This window comes from Pongo pygmaeus, chromosome 4, assembly GCF_028885625.2.
Source record: "Pongo pygmaeus isolate AG05252 chromosome 4, NHGRI_mPonPyg2-v2.0_pri, whole genome shotgun sequence".
NCBI classification, from domain to species: domain Eukaryota; kingdom Metazoa; phylum Chordata; class Mammalia; order Primates; family Hominidae; genus Pongo; species Pongo pygmaeus.
The window spans coordinates 113,191,513-113,208,804 of record NC_072377.2 but is presented as its reverse complement, the minus strand read 5'-3'; the positions used below and the strand labels follow the sequence as shown (position 1 = coordinate 113,208,804).

The window sequence follows — 17,292 nt, the reverse complement described above, 5'->3', positions numbered from 1 at the left end:
TTGGGTTTGCCCTACTTAATACACAGTAATTCAGAACTTGTATTCTGAGTTTAACAGTCTTTTGGAGTGACCAGCAACTTTGATGTTTGCACTAAGATTTTATTTGGAATGCAAGAGAGGTTGAAAGAGGATTCAGTAGTACACATATAACTAATTTATTTGAACTATATGCTGAAGACATCTACCAGTTTCTCCAAATGCCTTTTTTAAAACTCATCACAGACGACTGGTGAAAATGCTGAGTACGACACTTTTCTACTTGCATGTCAGCTACATAAACAGTTTTGTACAATGAAAATTACTAATTTGTCTGACATTCCATGTTAAACTATGGTCATGTTCAGCTTCATTGCATGTAATGTAGACCTAGTCCATCAGACCATGTGTTCTGGAGAGTGTTCTTTATTCAATAGTTTTAATTTAGTACCAAAAAAAAAAGTAGAGAGTATTCTTTACCTAGTAATGCAACAGAAAGTTAGAAAAATTCAAAACACTTGAAGGATTTAGCAGGCCCGTGCTGACTTTGAAGATAGAAAGACCATGTGAAAAGGGATGCAGGCAACCTCAAAGAGCTAAGAGATGCCCCTGGCAGACAGCAGGCAAAGAAACAGGAACTTTAGACATATAGCTGCAAGGGACACGATTCTGCCAGCAACTGAATGAGCTTGGTAGCAGATTCTTCCCCAGAGCCTCCAGATAACAGCTCAGCCTGACATCCTGATTTTGGCTTTGTGAGACCCTGAGCAGAGAACATAGTCAAGGCTGCCAGGACTTCTAACCTACAGACCCTGTCAGGTAAAAAATCGGTGTCACTTGAAGCCCTCAGGTTGTGATAATTACTAATGCAGCAATCAAAAGCTAATACTTTTACATAAATCAAAATACACAGAAACTCGGATCCAACAATCTCACTACTGAATTTTTACCTACAGATACACTTCCAAATGATTCTTACAGTGAGTCCAAGGATATTCATTGAACACTGTTTGTAAAAACAAATATTAAAAATAAAAATGACCAAACTATCCACAAATAAAGTTGTGGTTGAATAAATCATGTAAATCCACAAAATGGAATATTCTGTAGCCATTACCAAAAAAACGTAGAATTGTATAGATAACTGCAAAACAGTAAAACCATCACACATTATAGTAATAAGAAAAAAAAAAGCAAGATCTGAAACAGTGATGGAGTATAATTTGTTTCATAATTAAATTTAAAGCATCTGCATTAAACATTTTTCTGGAAAAAAAATTAAAAACTGTAAGCAGCAATTAGCTTTCAGATATAATTAGATTGTTGAGTGGAAGGTTTCATTTTCAATTTTCTACCTTTTATTATATTTTCAATTTTCTAATGAAGTTTATTATTCTTATTCATTTAAAAAATATAAACAGAGGTTACTAGTCAGAGTCTAGATAAACACTTGCTTGGCTCCTGTACAAAGCTGTCTTCTTTTGTTTTATTTAACTAGGACTTGTCATCTGATTTGCATCTATGGTCCTTTAACAATTACAGTAAGACCAAAATCACCTTTCCTCAAGTCCGTCCCACCACCCAAATCTAAGTTTTTCAGTGGCATTCCTTATTATTCAGGGGCTTCATTTGTACCCATGTAAATGTTAATATGTATTTTTATAATATTTACACATTTAAACCATTAAAACATACAATGTACTTAACACAGACAATGGATCTTGATGAGGATAAAGATGATAATGATCTAGGTATTCTGCAGTTACATGGTAATATTGAGAAATATTTCAATAGCAAGCAAAGCAGTATAACAAAACAGAACCAATAATTATAAATCATGAAAAATTAATTTCTGTAAACAGAAATTAATGAGCAGTCTACAATATTATTTTTACTTAATATATTTTAATTAAAATTAGAAACGTTTTACATAGTTCTTTAAATTTTTCCTAAAATGAGTAAATAATTGTTAAAAGTAAAGCAAATCCCTTTCACTTATTTAATACTCTATTTGTAAAGCTTATGAGATTAAATTTTACTTCTGCTTGTATCTTCAACAATAGGAAGTTGGACAATGAAAAAAACTTTAAAACATACCATTAATATAGCACTTCAAAGTTTTCTTTGTTGTCAAAAGTTATTAACATAAAGGTGTTGAAAGTCACCAGAAATAAATACCAAGACATATTCATAGACTGATCACCTTCTTTTTGTTTGTCTACATATGAAAGAAGTTCATAATTCAAAAGTGATTCAAAGCATTGTGAGATTATTATATATAACCGTCAAAAAAGAAGTTTTGCAGGGTGCTGTGGCTCATGTCTGTAATCCCAGCACTTTGGGAGGCCAAGGCAGGAGAATCACATGAACCCAGAAGTTCAAGACCAGCCTGAGCAACATAGTGAGACTCCATTTCTACAAAAAAAAAAATTAAAAATTAATTTAAACATGTAGAAGAGAGGTTGTGTGGAGATGTACTTGGAAAATGATATACAGTGAACTAAATATAAGATAGTACTATCACTGTTATAAAGTCTAAGTACACTGCCTTTTTCTAAATAGTGTTTTGCACATAAAGATATATAACTGAATTCCATGTGTAACTATATTCTAATAATAAATCTGTCTTTTTAAAAAAGCAGTTGACATTTTCTAGAAAATAGCAAAGTGCTATAGCCTATAAAAATACTGAGTATAGGTACAGACTCTTTTGTTATCTGGAAATGTTAAACAAAATCCTTGGAAACTTTACAAGGAGAAACCAAAGAGATTGAACATACAAAAACAATAAAACATGACATTAAAATGTTATCATGCAAAATTCTCAGATCACATTACCTGAAACCAGTTCCATAATGATGTAGACAGGCTGTCTTTGTGTGCAAACTCCTATAAGTTTGACAATATTGGGATGATCATATTGCTTGAGAATTCTAGATGAGATGAAAATATAAGAATAGTTATCATTTGAATAATAAAGCATTAATTTGTGATCACAAATAGTGTTTACAACTAGAATACTCTTGAATCATAATTCAATTTTAAAAATTTCAGTATGACCCCAAATTATGATAAATTGGATATATACAAACGAGTAAAGCCTTCCCTCAGTATCTGTAGGAGATTGGTTCCAGGACCCCCGTGGATACGGAAATCTATGCATGTTCAAGTCTCTTATACAAAATGGTGCAATAATTGCATACAACCTACATGCACACTCTTATATACTTTAAACCATCTCCAGATTACTTATAAGACCTAATATAATGTAAATGTTATATAAATAGTTGTTATACTGTATTGTTTAGGGAATAATAAGAAAAAAAATTCTGTACATGTTCAGTACAGATGCAATCATCAACATTTCCCCCCCCCGCCAATATTTTTTTTCTGTGGCTGCTCAAATCCACAGATACAGAACCCATGGAGACAGAGGCCCAACCATATTGATACACACTGGCAACATAATGTGGATGCAAATGAGTCAATTCTCCTTAATTTAATATTCTTTTAAAAATCATTATCTACTCTGAATGATTAACAACCATGTTAAAAACTAGTTAATCTAAAACATGTACAACTCCCTTCAAATTATAATATCTGGTTTTAGCCACTACCACAAAAGTACAGCTGAAAAGTATTAGTGGGCCAAAAATTGTAAGCTGCTGTGGTAGCATATATATATATATATATATATATATTTATATATATATATATTTATATATATATATTTATATATATATATATTTATATATATATATATATTTTTTTAACACACGCACTTGATTTTAAAATACATAAAATAAGAAATCATTTTATACTGGCAAATGCTACAGGGTAACCATTTCATTGGATTTTGTAATAGTTAAATACTTTCTTGATCAGGATCAATTTCAAAATGGTAGAAACAAAAGTTCTGAGAAAGTTGGATAATTGAATAATACAGTTTCAACAGAGACTTCAGCTGAAGCAGAGTAGACTTTGTTTGGATAAGGGCAAAATTTCATCAGAGGGCTATGAAAGTAGGATAGACTTGAAACCATGTCCCTAAAGAGTTAAGAAAAAAAACCTCAACACAGTAATGATCAACAAAAATTCTTGAGTTTGCAGGATAGCACATAAAAAAAGAAACAACTTGCTCAATCACTGAAACTCCCGTTGTTTATAAAAGAACTGGCTGAAATTGGTTAGAACAAATAGGGCTGACTGGCATCTGTGCAGGAACAAGCTTGCTAACATCACAGCCTGAATTTCCACTGCATGGTTCAGACTAACTCCCCCTGGATTTGCACATATGAACCATGAGATTGCATGAAGAGATAACTGTGTGTGGCCAAGGACTTTCCAGGCCTCCCATTTCCCCTTCTATCAATCACTTAGTAATTTCAAAATCTACCCCCTCAACCTTTTCTAATAAAACTATTGCTTTGAAATCATTAAGAGTTGACGTTTAATAGCAAGCTTTTCTTTTCTGAAAGACCTGGTGTCACAGTATTGGCTTCTAGCACACTGGGCAGTGAGCCCCTTCTACTTGATAATGCACTCACCTATGGGACTCCAAACATGAACTAAAAATAAACTAGATTCCCTCAAATGCCTGTCTGTCCCAATTATTTCTATTACCAAATCTTATTGTTTATTATCTTATCAACAGTTATAAATTCGCTCATCTTTGAAAACTGCTGTATACTTTCCTAAGAGAATGAAAAAGGTAACTTTGGAGAAAGATAAAAAATTTACGCATGTATTGTACATGTACAACTAAACCAAGGATAGGTATAAAAATGTTTTAGATAGACAATATAAAAAAAAGAAATGAAAAGACAGACTGGGAATAATTCTAAAGGAAATATTCTGCTAATAACTTTGGCCTTGCAACTTCTACTAGAAATTTAAAAGAAAGGTTTAATGATGTTTGACTTTAATACTTTATTTAATTTCTCAGGTTAGAAACTGTTTAAGAAATTTGCACAATGAAGCATGAACTCAGATAATATTAAATATTTAAATATACAGTTCTAGCGTCTACTAAAGGACACTCGGAAGTTTGCATGAATATAAGTTTTGTTTTTAACATAAAACTTTATAATTTCACCTTAAAAGAAGAAATTAAACTCTACTTTGCAATAAAACAAGTTAGAAAGAAATTTAAATATTTTTGAAAATATGTGAGGCACAGTCTTTTACCTTAATACTTATGAACAACTGTAAAATAATGAGGCTGTGAATTTCAGTTGTGTTAACATGCCTTTTAATTCATCATCAGAATTTCTTTTCTGACTTGCTGACAAGTCATGAAAAAGGTTTACCACTTTACTCTGCAGATAATATTTCATAGATGCATCCAACTAGTTTAGCCATTGCCATTATTCATTTTTAGATGATGAATTAGTACACATATTAGTACATATGCATGGCTGTATGCCATGTAACTTATGAATAGTTCTCTTGTTGCCATGGAAATATTCTCCCATTGCACTTTCCTTTTAATACACAAAAACATATGAATCCACGTATCCTGTTCCTTCCCCATCCATCCATCTGTCCATCAATTCATCCATTTCCCACGCACATGTCCATCCAGCTTACTCTTTCCAAAGTGGCTTTCCATTTGTTTTGTGTTTTGTTGTATATAATCAATTTTACCACTAACAGAAGAGTTTTAACTATGTGCAACATAGGTAGCAGGTATTATTTTCTATTATTTAGCTAATAATAGAAAAAAAAGAGAATAAACCATCTTAGAAGATTAGGAATGAAAAAACATGCAAACTTTAGAAGAAATGCCAGATACTAAGCTGAAATCTGAGGTTCTCAGAAATGAAACCTAACAGCTGAGAAAAGAGAAGCAAGCAGTACTATCTAAGGAGGGTAGGACAGATATAATCTAAGGAGGGTAGGACAGATATAATCTAAGGAGGGTAGGATAGATATAATTATATACTTAAATGTATATGTAAGCTATACAGTTGAAGAAGAAATCTGAGGTTCTCAGAAATGAAACCTGACAGCTGAGAAAACAGAAGCAAGCAGTACTATCTAAGGAGGGTAGGACAGATATAAGTATCTACTTAAATGTATATGTAAGCTGTACAGTTTATGTATATAATACATTAATATTTTTATCATAAGCACAGTATTGCATATATACATATATGTATATGTATGTGTGATGAAAGCAAAATATCTTAACATTTTAAGAACTTGAATAATACTGCTTTTTAACACTGGGTTTGACTATGATTGCTGAATTGATCTGCAGATTATCACAAAAGCACAAACTTTTGGATTCCACACTGTAAAAGTGCTTACCCCTACTATTTCAGTAAATCACAATTTAAGATGTCTTCAAACTTACATTTTAATAAATCATTTACATAATAAATATATATTTTGATTACTTTAAATAACTCACTTGGCTTCTTGTAAAAATTTTATTTTCAATTCCTGAGGAAGATCTTCTTTACATGTTTTAACAGCAACAGAAGTTTTATCCTTTAATGTGCCCTTATATACTTCACCAAAATTTCCCTGAAAATAGAAATACATTCATTGTCTGGGGTAAATGACAGCATGTATATCTTTGCCAAATACAAGGAAAGGTACCAAAGAGGAGGAGGTGCTTACCTACATGTCAATATCACCTGTGATGAACTAATTTCTATCAGACATATGAACTTCTAACTTTACTCTATGGCTAGGACATATTTTGGCATAAAATGCCTGATTTGGCCGGGTGTGGTGGCTCACGCCTGTAATCCCAGCACTTTGGGAGGCTGAGGTGGGTGGGTCACGAGGTCAGGAGATCGAGACCATCCTTGCTAACACAGTGAAACCCCGTCTCTACTAAAAAAAAAAAAATACAAAAAAATTAGCTGAGCATGGTGGTGGGCGTCTGCAGTCCCAGCTACTTGGGAGGCTGAGGCAGGAGAATGGCATGAACCCAGGAGGCAGGGCTTGCAGTGGGCAGAGATTGCGCCACTGCACTCCAGCCTGGGCAACGGAGCGAGACTCTGTCTACCCCCCTCCAAAAAAAAAAAAAAAAAAAAAAAGGCCTGACTTATAGTGTATTTATTTTAGAAGAGAAGAAATTTTGAAATCTATTTTTTAAATTAAATCCAAAACATTACCAACAAGATAAACAAGGCTAACACACTAGCACAACAGCTATTCTTGAGTATTCTCTTAGGTTTTTTTACACTGCATATGTATTTTTTGCATAGCTATAATCATATTATGCAAACTTTTTTTTCTTTTTTTTTTCTGAGACAGAGTCTCACTCTGTTGCCAGGCTGGAGTGCAGCAGCACAATCTCGGCTCACTGCAACCTCCGCCTCCCAGGTTCAGCCTCCCGAGTAGCTGGGACTACAGGGGCGCACCACCACACCCAGCTAATTTTTGTATTTTTAGTAGAGATGGGGTTTCAGCATGTTGGGCAGGATGGTCTCGATCTCTTGACCTCGTGATCCACCTGCCTCAGCCTCCCAAAATGCTGGGATTACAGGTGTGAGCCACCACACCCAGCATATGCAAACATTTTATAATAAACTTTAATGCTATTGTTGAGCAAGAAGTAACTAAACTAGAAGCCCACTATACTTACTGAGTTTTAGAGCACTAAGATGAATGTAACTCTTAATATTTCAAGTTCACAAGTTAAAATTTATACCTTGAACTATTGCTTATTAATAAATAAAATTATTAAAATACCTTAAAATATTTTTAACAAGTCTTATATTCAATTTTTACTATTTAATCTAATAGTCAACTCAAATATTTATAAAACAATGATCATGTTTTCATAAAAAATAAACATACTTAAACAGTAAACATTCATGATAAATTTAAAAAACGAAAATTTGAGCTTCACATCTGTTATTCTCAAGAGATTGTCTTTTACCCACAATTGTCAGATTATTTATTACATCAGAGGTAGAGCTGAGAGAAGATATTAATTTACATGATTACTGCTGGGCCTCCACTTACCTAAAGCACTTACAATTCAGCTTGTCTAAAACTTACTGTTTTATTAATCAAAAGATTCTTCCTGGCTATATTACTTTTTTCAGTTACTAGAACCATCATTTGCCTTGTAAGCATTCAGACCCTACCTCCATAATACTTTTTGTCTTATTCCTTACATCTCAGAAAGGTTACCCTGATTCATGATCTCAATTCTGTTACCTAAACTGATCTCATCTTCAGCCCCTCACCTCTCCCATTCACCTACAACAGCACTGCCAGATTAATCTTTCCTAGAGAAAACTTTGATTATACTACTGCTTTGTTCAATATCCATCCTTCAATTACTATCACTTTCTTGGCCTCTATATCGCTCCACATTATAACCCCCAACTGTTACATGTGTTCTGAACTGAAATACATAGTGATCCCTAAATACGTGTCATGCCTTTTCTACATTTTTCCCTCTGTGGAAAATGCCCACCTCCAATCAGAAGCTGATACCTCATCTTTAAGTCCATTTCTTATGCCCCTTGTTCATGAAGACTTTCTTGATTTTCCCAAAACTATGTCTCCTGTCCCTGAAAACACATATCCCCATTGCCCTTTGTGTCTTTCTAATGGTTTCTGCCCTATTTTAAGAGGTACTGGCACGTACCAGGCATTTGAAAAATTTAAACATTAATTTAGCAACCATTATCCAGAGAATGTCAACTCTATCAATGGCGGTCAGGGGCACAGTCTTCAGACACCGAGAAATGACTATGCTTTCCCAGACCACCTCTTCTCTATCCAAAGAAGTGAGGAGGAAGCTCAGGACACTCATCACTCTGTATCATTCAATCATCATTCAACGCAAACCTTTGCTTTAAAGGGGAGGTGAGGGACTGAATATAAGATCAGCTTAGGTGACAGAATTGAGATTCTGAATCAGGGTAACCTTTCTAAGATGCAAGGGGTGAGATAAAAAGTCATGAAGCATGACTTCATCTCTGCTGCTGCCCTTCAGTCCCTGAGGACAAATCTTATGCCCCTTGACTGTGTTTATGTCAGTCAACGTAAGATGACCCTGTCCTAGGTTAATCTTCATCTCTCCCTCTCCAGCCCCCTCAGATTCAGCATACTTCTATTTGATCCTCCTTTCTCATCTAACTCCCACTTGCATAGGGCCTTCTGGAATTCATGGCCTATCATCATCAAAATTATATTTTCAATCTATTCTTTCATCATTTCCTTTAACTTCCTGTTCTAACAAAATCCTGGCTCTCACTTGAGAAGACCCAAATGGTGGATGAACTTCCTTTTGCCATCTAAACTTAAGTGATGACTTATTTTCCCCACATATAATCCTACTATTGCCCTGCAGATAGAACACAGTGTTCTATTACCTACTTATCGCTGGCTTTAAACCATTATCTCTCCCACATTCCTGCATTCCTGAAACTCTGAGCTTTGAAAATTTGTCACTCAATTATATTACCCACTATTCCTCACTCCAGCTGTCATTTACTGAATTTGAAAATTTTTTTTATTGGCAATTTGAGCCATTGGGTAACTGTCAGTCTACCCAGTGTCCTAATTCTTTGTAATTTCAATAGACATTTAAAGGACCTTCCAACAATTCAAACTTTCAGTTTCTTGAACATCTCTCCTCCAATTACCTTGCACTCCAATCTATTTTCTAGGGTCATATTTTAAACTCTGCCATACCAATAATGCAAATGCTCTACAACATCTATCTCATTCATTTCAACTTCTGGTTGGCTTCTATCTTTCTAGCTTACTTCCTCTTCTTTTTTGAATACTTATCCAGACTTCAAAAGTCCTTTGACTTTATAGGAACTGCCAATCTTTCGGTTCTATCACTTTTTACATCATTCTTTTATTATATTCTCCTCCTTCTGTATTCCACCTTAAATTCTATGGTCAATAATTATAACTGCCTTCCCATACACTCTCAGTTTATTTGCTCCTCTGTTAATCTGTAAAACTCCCTTAGCAAATCTACAAGTCTGATTAAATCCAAAACTCTGCCTATTCTGTACCTATAAAGCTAATACGGCTGGAGAAAAACCATAATCATGCTGACTGATTTAACTTTAAATTCATGAACACAAACCCTTAGGGGGCCCTTAGTGCTACTCAATAATCATATTATATTTCTTTAGACCATTCACACTCCCAGTTTTCTGGATGACTGCTTCTCTTCTATTCTCTTCTCAAATCTCCCATCCTCATTCTTAGCTGATGCTTTTGCTTCCTACTTCATTTCAAGAATTGAAGCAATGTAAAGAGAACTTTGGGCTCTATATTGACCCACCTACCAATTTTCCTCGCTGTTATAAAAAGTGAACTACTGTGTTTCTATTAAAGTCAATCCTCCATTGTGAACTAAATCGCATCCCCTCTTACCTACTCAAGGATGACGCTCTAGCAATTTTTCATCCCTCTCTCTTAAATGATGAATTTTCACTAGATCATTCCCAACTGCAAACTAGTATGCTATTATTTTTCTCAAGTTAAACAGTAACAGTGACAAAGCACAAATCATTCTCTTGAAACTATCACCCCACATCTCTGATTTCTTTTGCAGCAAAACTTCAAAGAATTACATCTTTGCTATCGCTAATTCTTTCCTCCCGTTCCTCTCAAATCCATTCCAAACTGGCTTTCACCTAAAGCATTCCAAGGAAATTGCTCAGCCAGGTCATCAGTGATCTTCTCATTGCTAAATCCCATCTTGTTTGGCTTTTCAGCATCATCTGACACCACTGATCACTCTCTTCCTTGGTACATACTTTCTCTTCTTGTCTTCCAAGGCGTCATATCTCCTGGTTTTCTGCCTTCCTACTTGGCTGCTCTTTTCAGCCTCCTTTGGGGATTGCTTCTCTTATCTCCACCTCTTAATGTTCGAGTGAGCAAGGCTCAATCCTTGATCCTCTTCTCTTCTTCATCTAGACTCACTCCACTGTTGAATCCATCTAATTGTGGTAAGTACCAGCTATATACTAACAACTACCAGATTTGTACTTTTGACTCAGACCTCTTTTCTCTAACTCCAGACTTAATACCCAATAGTTTCCATCATCCCCACCTGGAAGTTTCATAGAAAAACTCAATACATCCAAAACTGAACACCTCTTCTCGTTCGCTGAAATCTTTTACACTTAGGACTGAAATCTTTCTCTAATACCCCACATACAGAGTCCATCAGGATATTCAATTGGTTCAATTTCAAAAATACATCCAGAACTCACTACTTCATACCACCTCCATTGCTATCATCTTAACCTAGCATCATCTTTTAGTCAGGTAAGTTCAACTGCCTCCTAACCTTCCAAGTTGTCAGCCTATTTTCATAACTCCCAGAGTAACTTTTTAAAAAAGATCATGCCATTCCTCCTCTCAAAATTGCCCACCAGCTTGCCATTTCATTCATGATCAAAGCCAAAGTTATACAATGACTTACAAGGTCAATGTAATTTATACCCTCATCACCTAACAGACTTCCTCTCCTATCATATTCCCTCTTGCTTACTGTTACAACAAAAATGTTTCCCTTGCTCTTCAAACAAATTGTGCATTGGCTATTTATGCTGCGCAGACCCCTCTTCCCTCAGATGTCCATGTGGCTAAATTTCCCACCTCCTTCAAGTCTTTATTCAAAAGTAAACATAAGATAATAAGGTTTATCTGGATTTCCTACTAAAAACAGCAACTACAACTAGTAACGCTTCCAATCCATCTATTTTTCACAGGACTTAGCACCCTCTAACATGATAAAATTTACCTATTTATTATGCTTATTGTTTATCTTCTCCTCCTAGAGAGAATATTAAGCTCCATAAGAGAAAGGATTTCTGGCTACTTGCTCATTGAAACTGTAAAATGTGTCTAGAAGAGTGCCTTGCACATAGTAGGCATTCAAAAAACACTGGATGACTGAATATTTATTGAATACCAACTAATGACTATAGCTGCATCTGATACTGTATATCAAGTACAGTCTAATAAAAGTATAGTGCTGAATACAAAAAAAAAAAAACAAAAAACCTCAGCATTCCTGCCATTACCTTATATTACAGCTTAACTCCAAAGTCTCTAACGATAGGAATCATGGCTAATTGTCTTAATTAGCCATGTACTCTTAAGCAGTATACTGTAAATGATTATTTAAAATAGGCAGTGAAAAATGTTAAATAACCATTTTCCTGTACTTAAAACTACTGGATGAAATTAAGCTACACACTGCCTCAAAGTCACAGTCTTTTATTTAAAATAAATTCATTAAGACTGACATATTACTTGTCATTGAGAAAATAATTATTATTTGAAACAGTCTAAGGAGCTAAATTCCTCCTAATACTTTATAGCATAAACTAAACAAAAAAATAGAAATATTTCTCTTTAACTAAAAATATTTTTTCCATAGTACTAAAAAGTCTGTCCTTCTAAACGTATTCTGCCTTTATTTCAGTAAATGCTTTAGTTTTACAATTTATTATTTAATTGTATCATGGAAATTAATCTTTGTAATATTTTTTGGCCCAGTCACTGCTACTGAGTTACCTAGAGCAAGGGAAAGAAGAAATATTTCCTTAAGGATGAGGAAATAAACCCAGAGGAAATAACATACGAGTCACTGCTTTTAGCTTGAGGTTCTTTAGAATTTGCTTAAAAAATATGCCAATAAAAATCTGCTTTCCAATAACAATTTGATGCTTCCATTTGGGAAAGGTATTTTAAAATAATAAATGATAAGAATCCTGCAAACTACATTATTTCAACAGAGATTTACTTTCTCAGATATTTTTTAAAAATAGGGGAAAATAATCAATTCATCAAGTTTACATTTGAATAAAAAAAGTAATGAGTAATCATTTCTTTATGTAAAATGTTGAGCCTTAATTAAGTTCAGTACTGATCACTCATGTGTATGTTAGCTTTTCCTAAATATACAGATTTTTAGCTATTTTTTTGTATCACACCATGAAGCTAAACTGAATTCACATTTTTATATATTAATGGAAATAATCACTAATTAAGTCACTAACAAAAAAGTGAATACCTATTCATTGGAACTCAATTATAAATAAAACAGTTATTAATAAATTTTCAAATAGTCCATTTGGTTAATTCTCAAGTATCTGCCATTATTGTTAAATAACATATACTTGACTACGGCCTATCAGTTCAAAGAAACTTCCAACTACATTGGAAGAAAAGGGACTTTTATTATATATAGTTGCTTTTTCTGATTAATAGAACTGGTTATAAAATTAATATTTATATTGAAACAAGTGTCTTGTCCACATTTTTAGATTGAAATATGCCCAGTGTTGTTACATACTGTAATTCTATATACAATCCTGAAATCCCAAGAGGCAGTATTTCATTTTTTTCTAAACTATCACATGTAACCAGAAACAAAAAGAACAAGACTATTAGGTATTTATTTAAACTTTTATTATCTCACTGTTTCTTTTCAAATCTCAGTTCACTAGTTTTGACTTTACTGCACACTGAAATAAAATCGTTATGATTTTTAGTCCTTCCAGGGGAAAACACACATATAATATTCTTCAACGTTAAGAATCATCCTTAAATCTTTCAAAGACTTTCACACATCTATTTCAGTGAGCATCACAATATTGATAAGATATAGCATTGTGTTCTAGTGAATGTGTAATGTGCCTTGCAGCAATATAAGAAAAGCTTTGAAGAAAATGAAAAAATCTGCAGTCTTCACAATCAATATAGAGACTTCTGTTTATTTAGCTCAGCTGATTACATACCTTGCCCAGTAATTCTCCCAATGTGACATCTTCATGACTGAGAATCCATTTCTTGTCCTACAGCAAAGAATAAGAACAGTTGTTTAGTACAAGCAAGGGTACACTTCTTGAAGTTGCATTTGAGCCAGTGGAAGGTCGACCTAAAGGGATATTTCATTCAGACCATTCAATCAACAGCACACTAAGAAGTTATAACCCCAAGATGCTGTAAAACAAATTTAAGAAACGATACTACACAATAGGATATTAAAGTCTACATTACAGCCAAATTCTATCAGAAATCTCAGCCTTTGAAATGATAGTATCCCTGTAATTAGAACACAGCATGTACTTTCCACCAACCATAAAGTTTATGTTATGCTATTATTTGTCATTTCAAAAAGCTGTCATAAGTACATGAGGGAGTTTGATTTTACAATGCAAAATTTTCAGTTCTCATTTAATCTTAGAAATTATTTTTCTACTCAAATCATATTACTAAGAGCTAATTTTTCCACATATAAATGAGCCATGAGTTATAGCTGTCTATGACACTTCATATAGTCCCATATCTTTCCCAAGTAATCTCCTGTGGTATAATAAAGCAACAAACACCAATTACAATATCACTAGGGTGCATAAGGCCAGTGATGCAAACATATCATTGAAAGAGAGCATCTCATTATCTGATCTCAAGAACTGATTACTAGAGGATATTTTATCATCTAAAAAAAGCTCAACTATGAAATGCCACAATACGTAATGTAAGAAAAAATATGCTTTTTAATGAAGGAAGGAAAAAGGAAAAAAGTAAGATAAAAGGAAGGGAGGAATAAAAAGGAAAGAAAGAGAGGAACGGAAGAAAAAAAGGAGGGGAGTAGGAAGGAAGAGTTGGAGGAAGAGTATCCTGGTTGATATATTTTATTTATGAGTTAGGTTTCTTATTAATGTTAGAGTGTAGTTTTCCCCTCATTACAAAGACAGATTGAAATGTAATGATGATCTATGAGTTGTAACAAGTAATCAGACATCTTGAAGTAAAAATTCACCCTAACTATGACTTTAAAATGTCCTGGACAGTTATTTGAAGTGCTTTACCTTCTGAAATACCATGTGGCAAACACTCAACCAACACTCTCTGTTAGGTAAACAAAGGGACAACACTGATTTTTAAAATGCAATAGTTTTTATGCATAGTTTTTCCACCTAAATATAAAGTTAATGCTATAAAGATCCTGGAAGAAAACTTAGGAGGATAACGTCATGATCAAGTGGGTAAGCGAAGGTTTCTGAGAGAAGCACAAAACAACACTAACTATAAAAAAGAAATGAAAATTGGACCTCATCAAAATTGAAAACATTGATTCAAAAGCATCATTTAAAAAATGAAAAGACAAAATACAACCTGGGAGAACATTTTTGCAATACTGAATTTCTATCTGATAAAGCATTTGTATGAAGAACATATACAAAACTCGTATCTCAACAACAAAACAAAGAACCCAGCTCAAGAAATTGTGTAAAAAAAGTTCAGAAAAGATGATGAACAAATAGCCAGTAAGAACATCAGAGACACTTAACGTCATTAGTCACCAGTGATATACAAATACAAACCATAATAAGATAGTACTTCATTACTTCGTACCCATTAAGATACTAAAATTAAAAAGATTAACAATATCAAGAGATTGTGAGGGTGTGGAGCAACTGTAATCCTTATGTATCGCTGGTGAAAATGCAAAAGCATTTTCTTCCCAAATGCAAAAAAAGCATTTTTGCATTTGGGAAAATAATTTGGAAGTTTCTCATAAAGTTAAACATACACATCCTATGACTCAAATTGCTCTCCTAGGAATTAACCAAAGATAAATGAAAACATATCCACAAAAAGATTCATCAAAAAATGCTGGAAGCAGCTCTATTTGTAATAGCCAAAAACTAGAAACAACTCATATGTCCATCAAAAAGAAAACTGATAAACACATTTTGGTACATTCGGGCAACTGACTATTCGGCAATAAAAAGGAACTTACTACAGATGCATACAACAGAGCACTTGCAAATCATTTTGCTGAGTTAATAAATCTAGACAAACTTTACATACATAGATACTAATTCCATTTACATAAAATTCTAGAGAAGGACAATCTATAATGCTAGGTATCAGAGAAGTGGTTGCTTGGGGCAGGAGTTGAGAAAGACTGACTGCAAAAGTGAAAGAAGCAACTTTGCGGGGGGTTATAAAAATGTTCTATTCCTGGCCAAAATGGTGAAACCCCATCTCTACTAAAAATACAAAAATTAGCCGGGCGTGGTGGCGCACACTTGCAGTCCTACCTACTCGGGAGGCTGAGGCAGGAGAATCGCTTGAACCTGGGAAGCAGAGGTTGCAGTGAGCTAAGATCGCGCCACTGCACTCCAGCTTGACGACAGAGCGAGACTCCGTAAAAAAAAAAAAAAAAAAAAAAAAAAAAAAAAAAAAAAAAAAAAAAAAAAAAAAAAAGTTCAATTTCTTGGTGTTTCATTGAACTATATATTTAAAACCTGTGGAAAATTTTATTTTATATAAATTATACATCCATAAAATTCATTTTTTAATAAAAAATAAAAGAGCTGTACTTTCCATTTGATTAGCAGTTCTGGGGTTTAATTCTCCACCCCACACCCTATATATATATATAAGCAAATGTTATTCTTCTAAGAGTGCCATCTGGCAGTCAGGAAAGTTATTTTAAAGTTGCAAACTGATTCTTGGACAGCTTTTCCACTTTAGACAATGATAACCTAGGCAGTTCAGCCCAATCCTTGCAGTGCAAACCACTGAAAAAACAGGATGAAATGTAGAAACAAAAACACAAAAAGAAAAAACAACCAAACAAAGAAAACCCCTAAACATCCATTTAAAGGCACTGGAGAGCTACTAAAATAGTGAAGTATTGACAGACTAAAGCTAGGTTAAGAAAAGAAGCCATGTCAAGGATTTATGGGCTACTTTTACCCTTGAATGCACATGGTCATTGTGAAAGCAGAAGCCAATAGGTTAAAAAATACAGAGAAAGTTCAGGGCCTGCAAGGAGAAGAGGCTCTGATAAAATACCCCAGGCTTTTAATAAACCCCAAACATACCACACTGTGGTAGAAAAAGCAACCTGGAAATGAAAAGAAGTAAGCCTACCTTCTAAACATGTCCATCATGGATTGAACCAAATTAGGGATTGGCAAACTAAGTCTGCAGACCAAACTGGCTCACTGCCTGTCATATCAAAGTTGAATTTCAGTGTCCTTAGATAATTGATCAATAGATCTACAAAAATTATCCAGTGTAAGTTATAGACAGAAAAAAAAAAAGAACAGTAGAGAACAGAATGTTGGTCAGCAGAAACAGAAGGTGTGAGGGGTTGAGGAATGGAGATAAGTTGACCAAATGGTACAAAGTCTCAGTTAGATGGGAGGAGTAAGTTTCCAAGATCTATTGCACAGCAAAGTGACCATGGTTAATAATAATGTATTTCTATTTCAAAATTGCTACAAAAAGCTCCAGATTTTAAATAATCTCACTATCAAAAATAAGTTATGTGAA

General features: G+C 33.9%; 1 protein-coding gene across 13 annotated transcripts in view; it reads right to left on the bottom strand.

The window, feature by feature from the left end:
• Positions 1-17,292, bottom strand: part of FER (FER tyrosine kinase) — a 461,370-nt gene that overhangs the window by 150,640 nt on the left and 293,438 nt on the right. For all 13 annotated transcript variants that reach the window (XM_054489923.2, XM_063665113.1, XM_054489929.2 and 10 more), the window contains 3 exons: positions 13,734-13,790; positions 6,392-6,507; positions 2,815-2,909 (listed from right to left, as the gene is read on the bottom strand). In XM_054489923.2, coding sequence (XP_054345898.1) covers positions 2,815-2,909; positions 6,392-6,507; positions 13,734-13,790 — 268 coding nt within the window. The remainder of the gene's footprint in view (positions 1-2,814; positions 2,910-6,391; positions 6,508-13,733; positions 13,791-17,292) is intronic.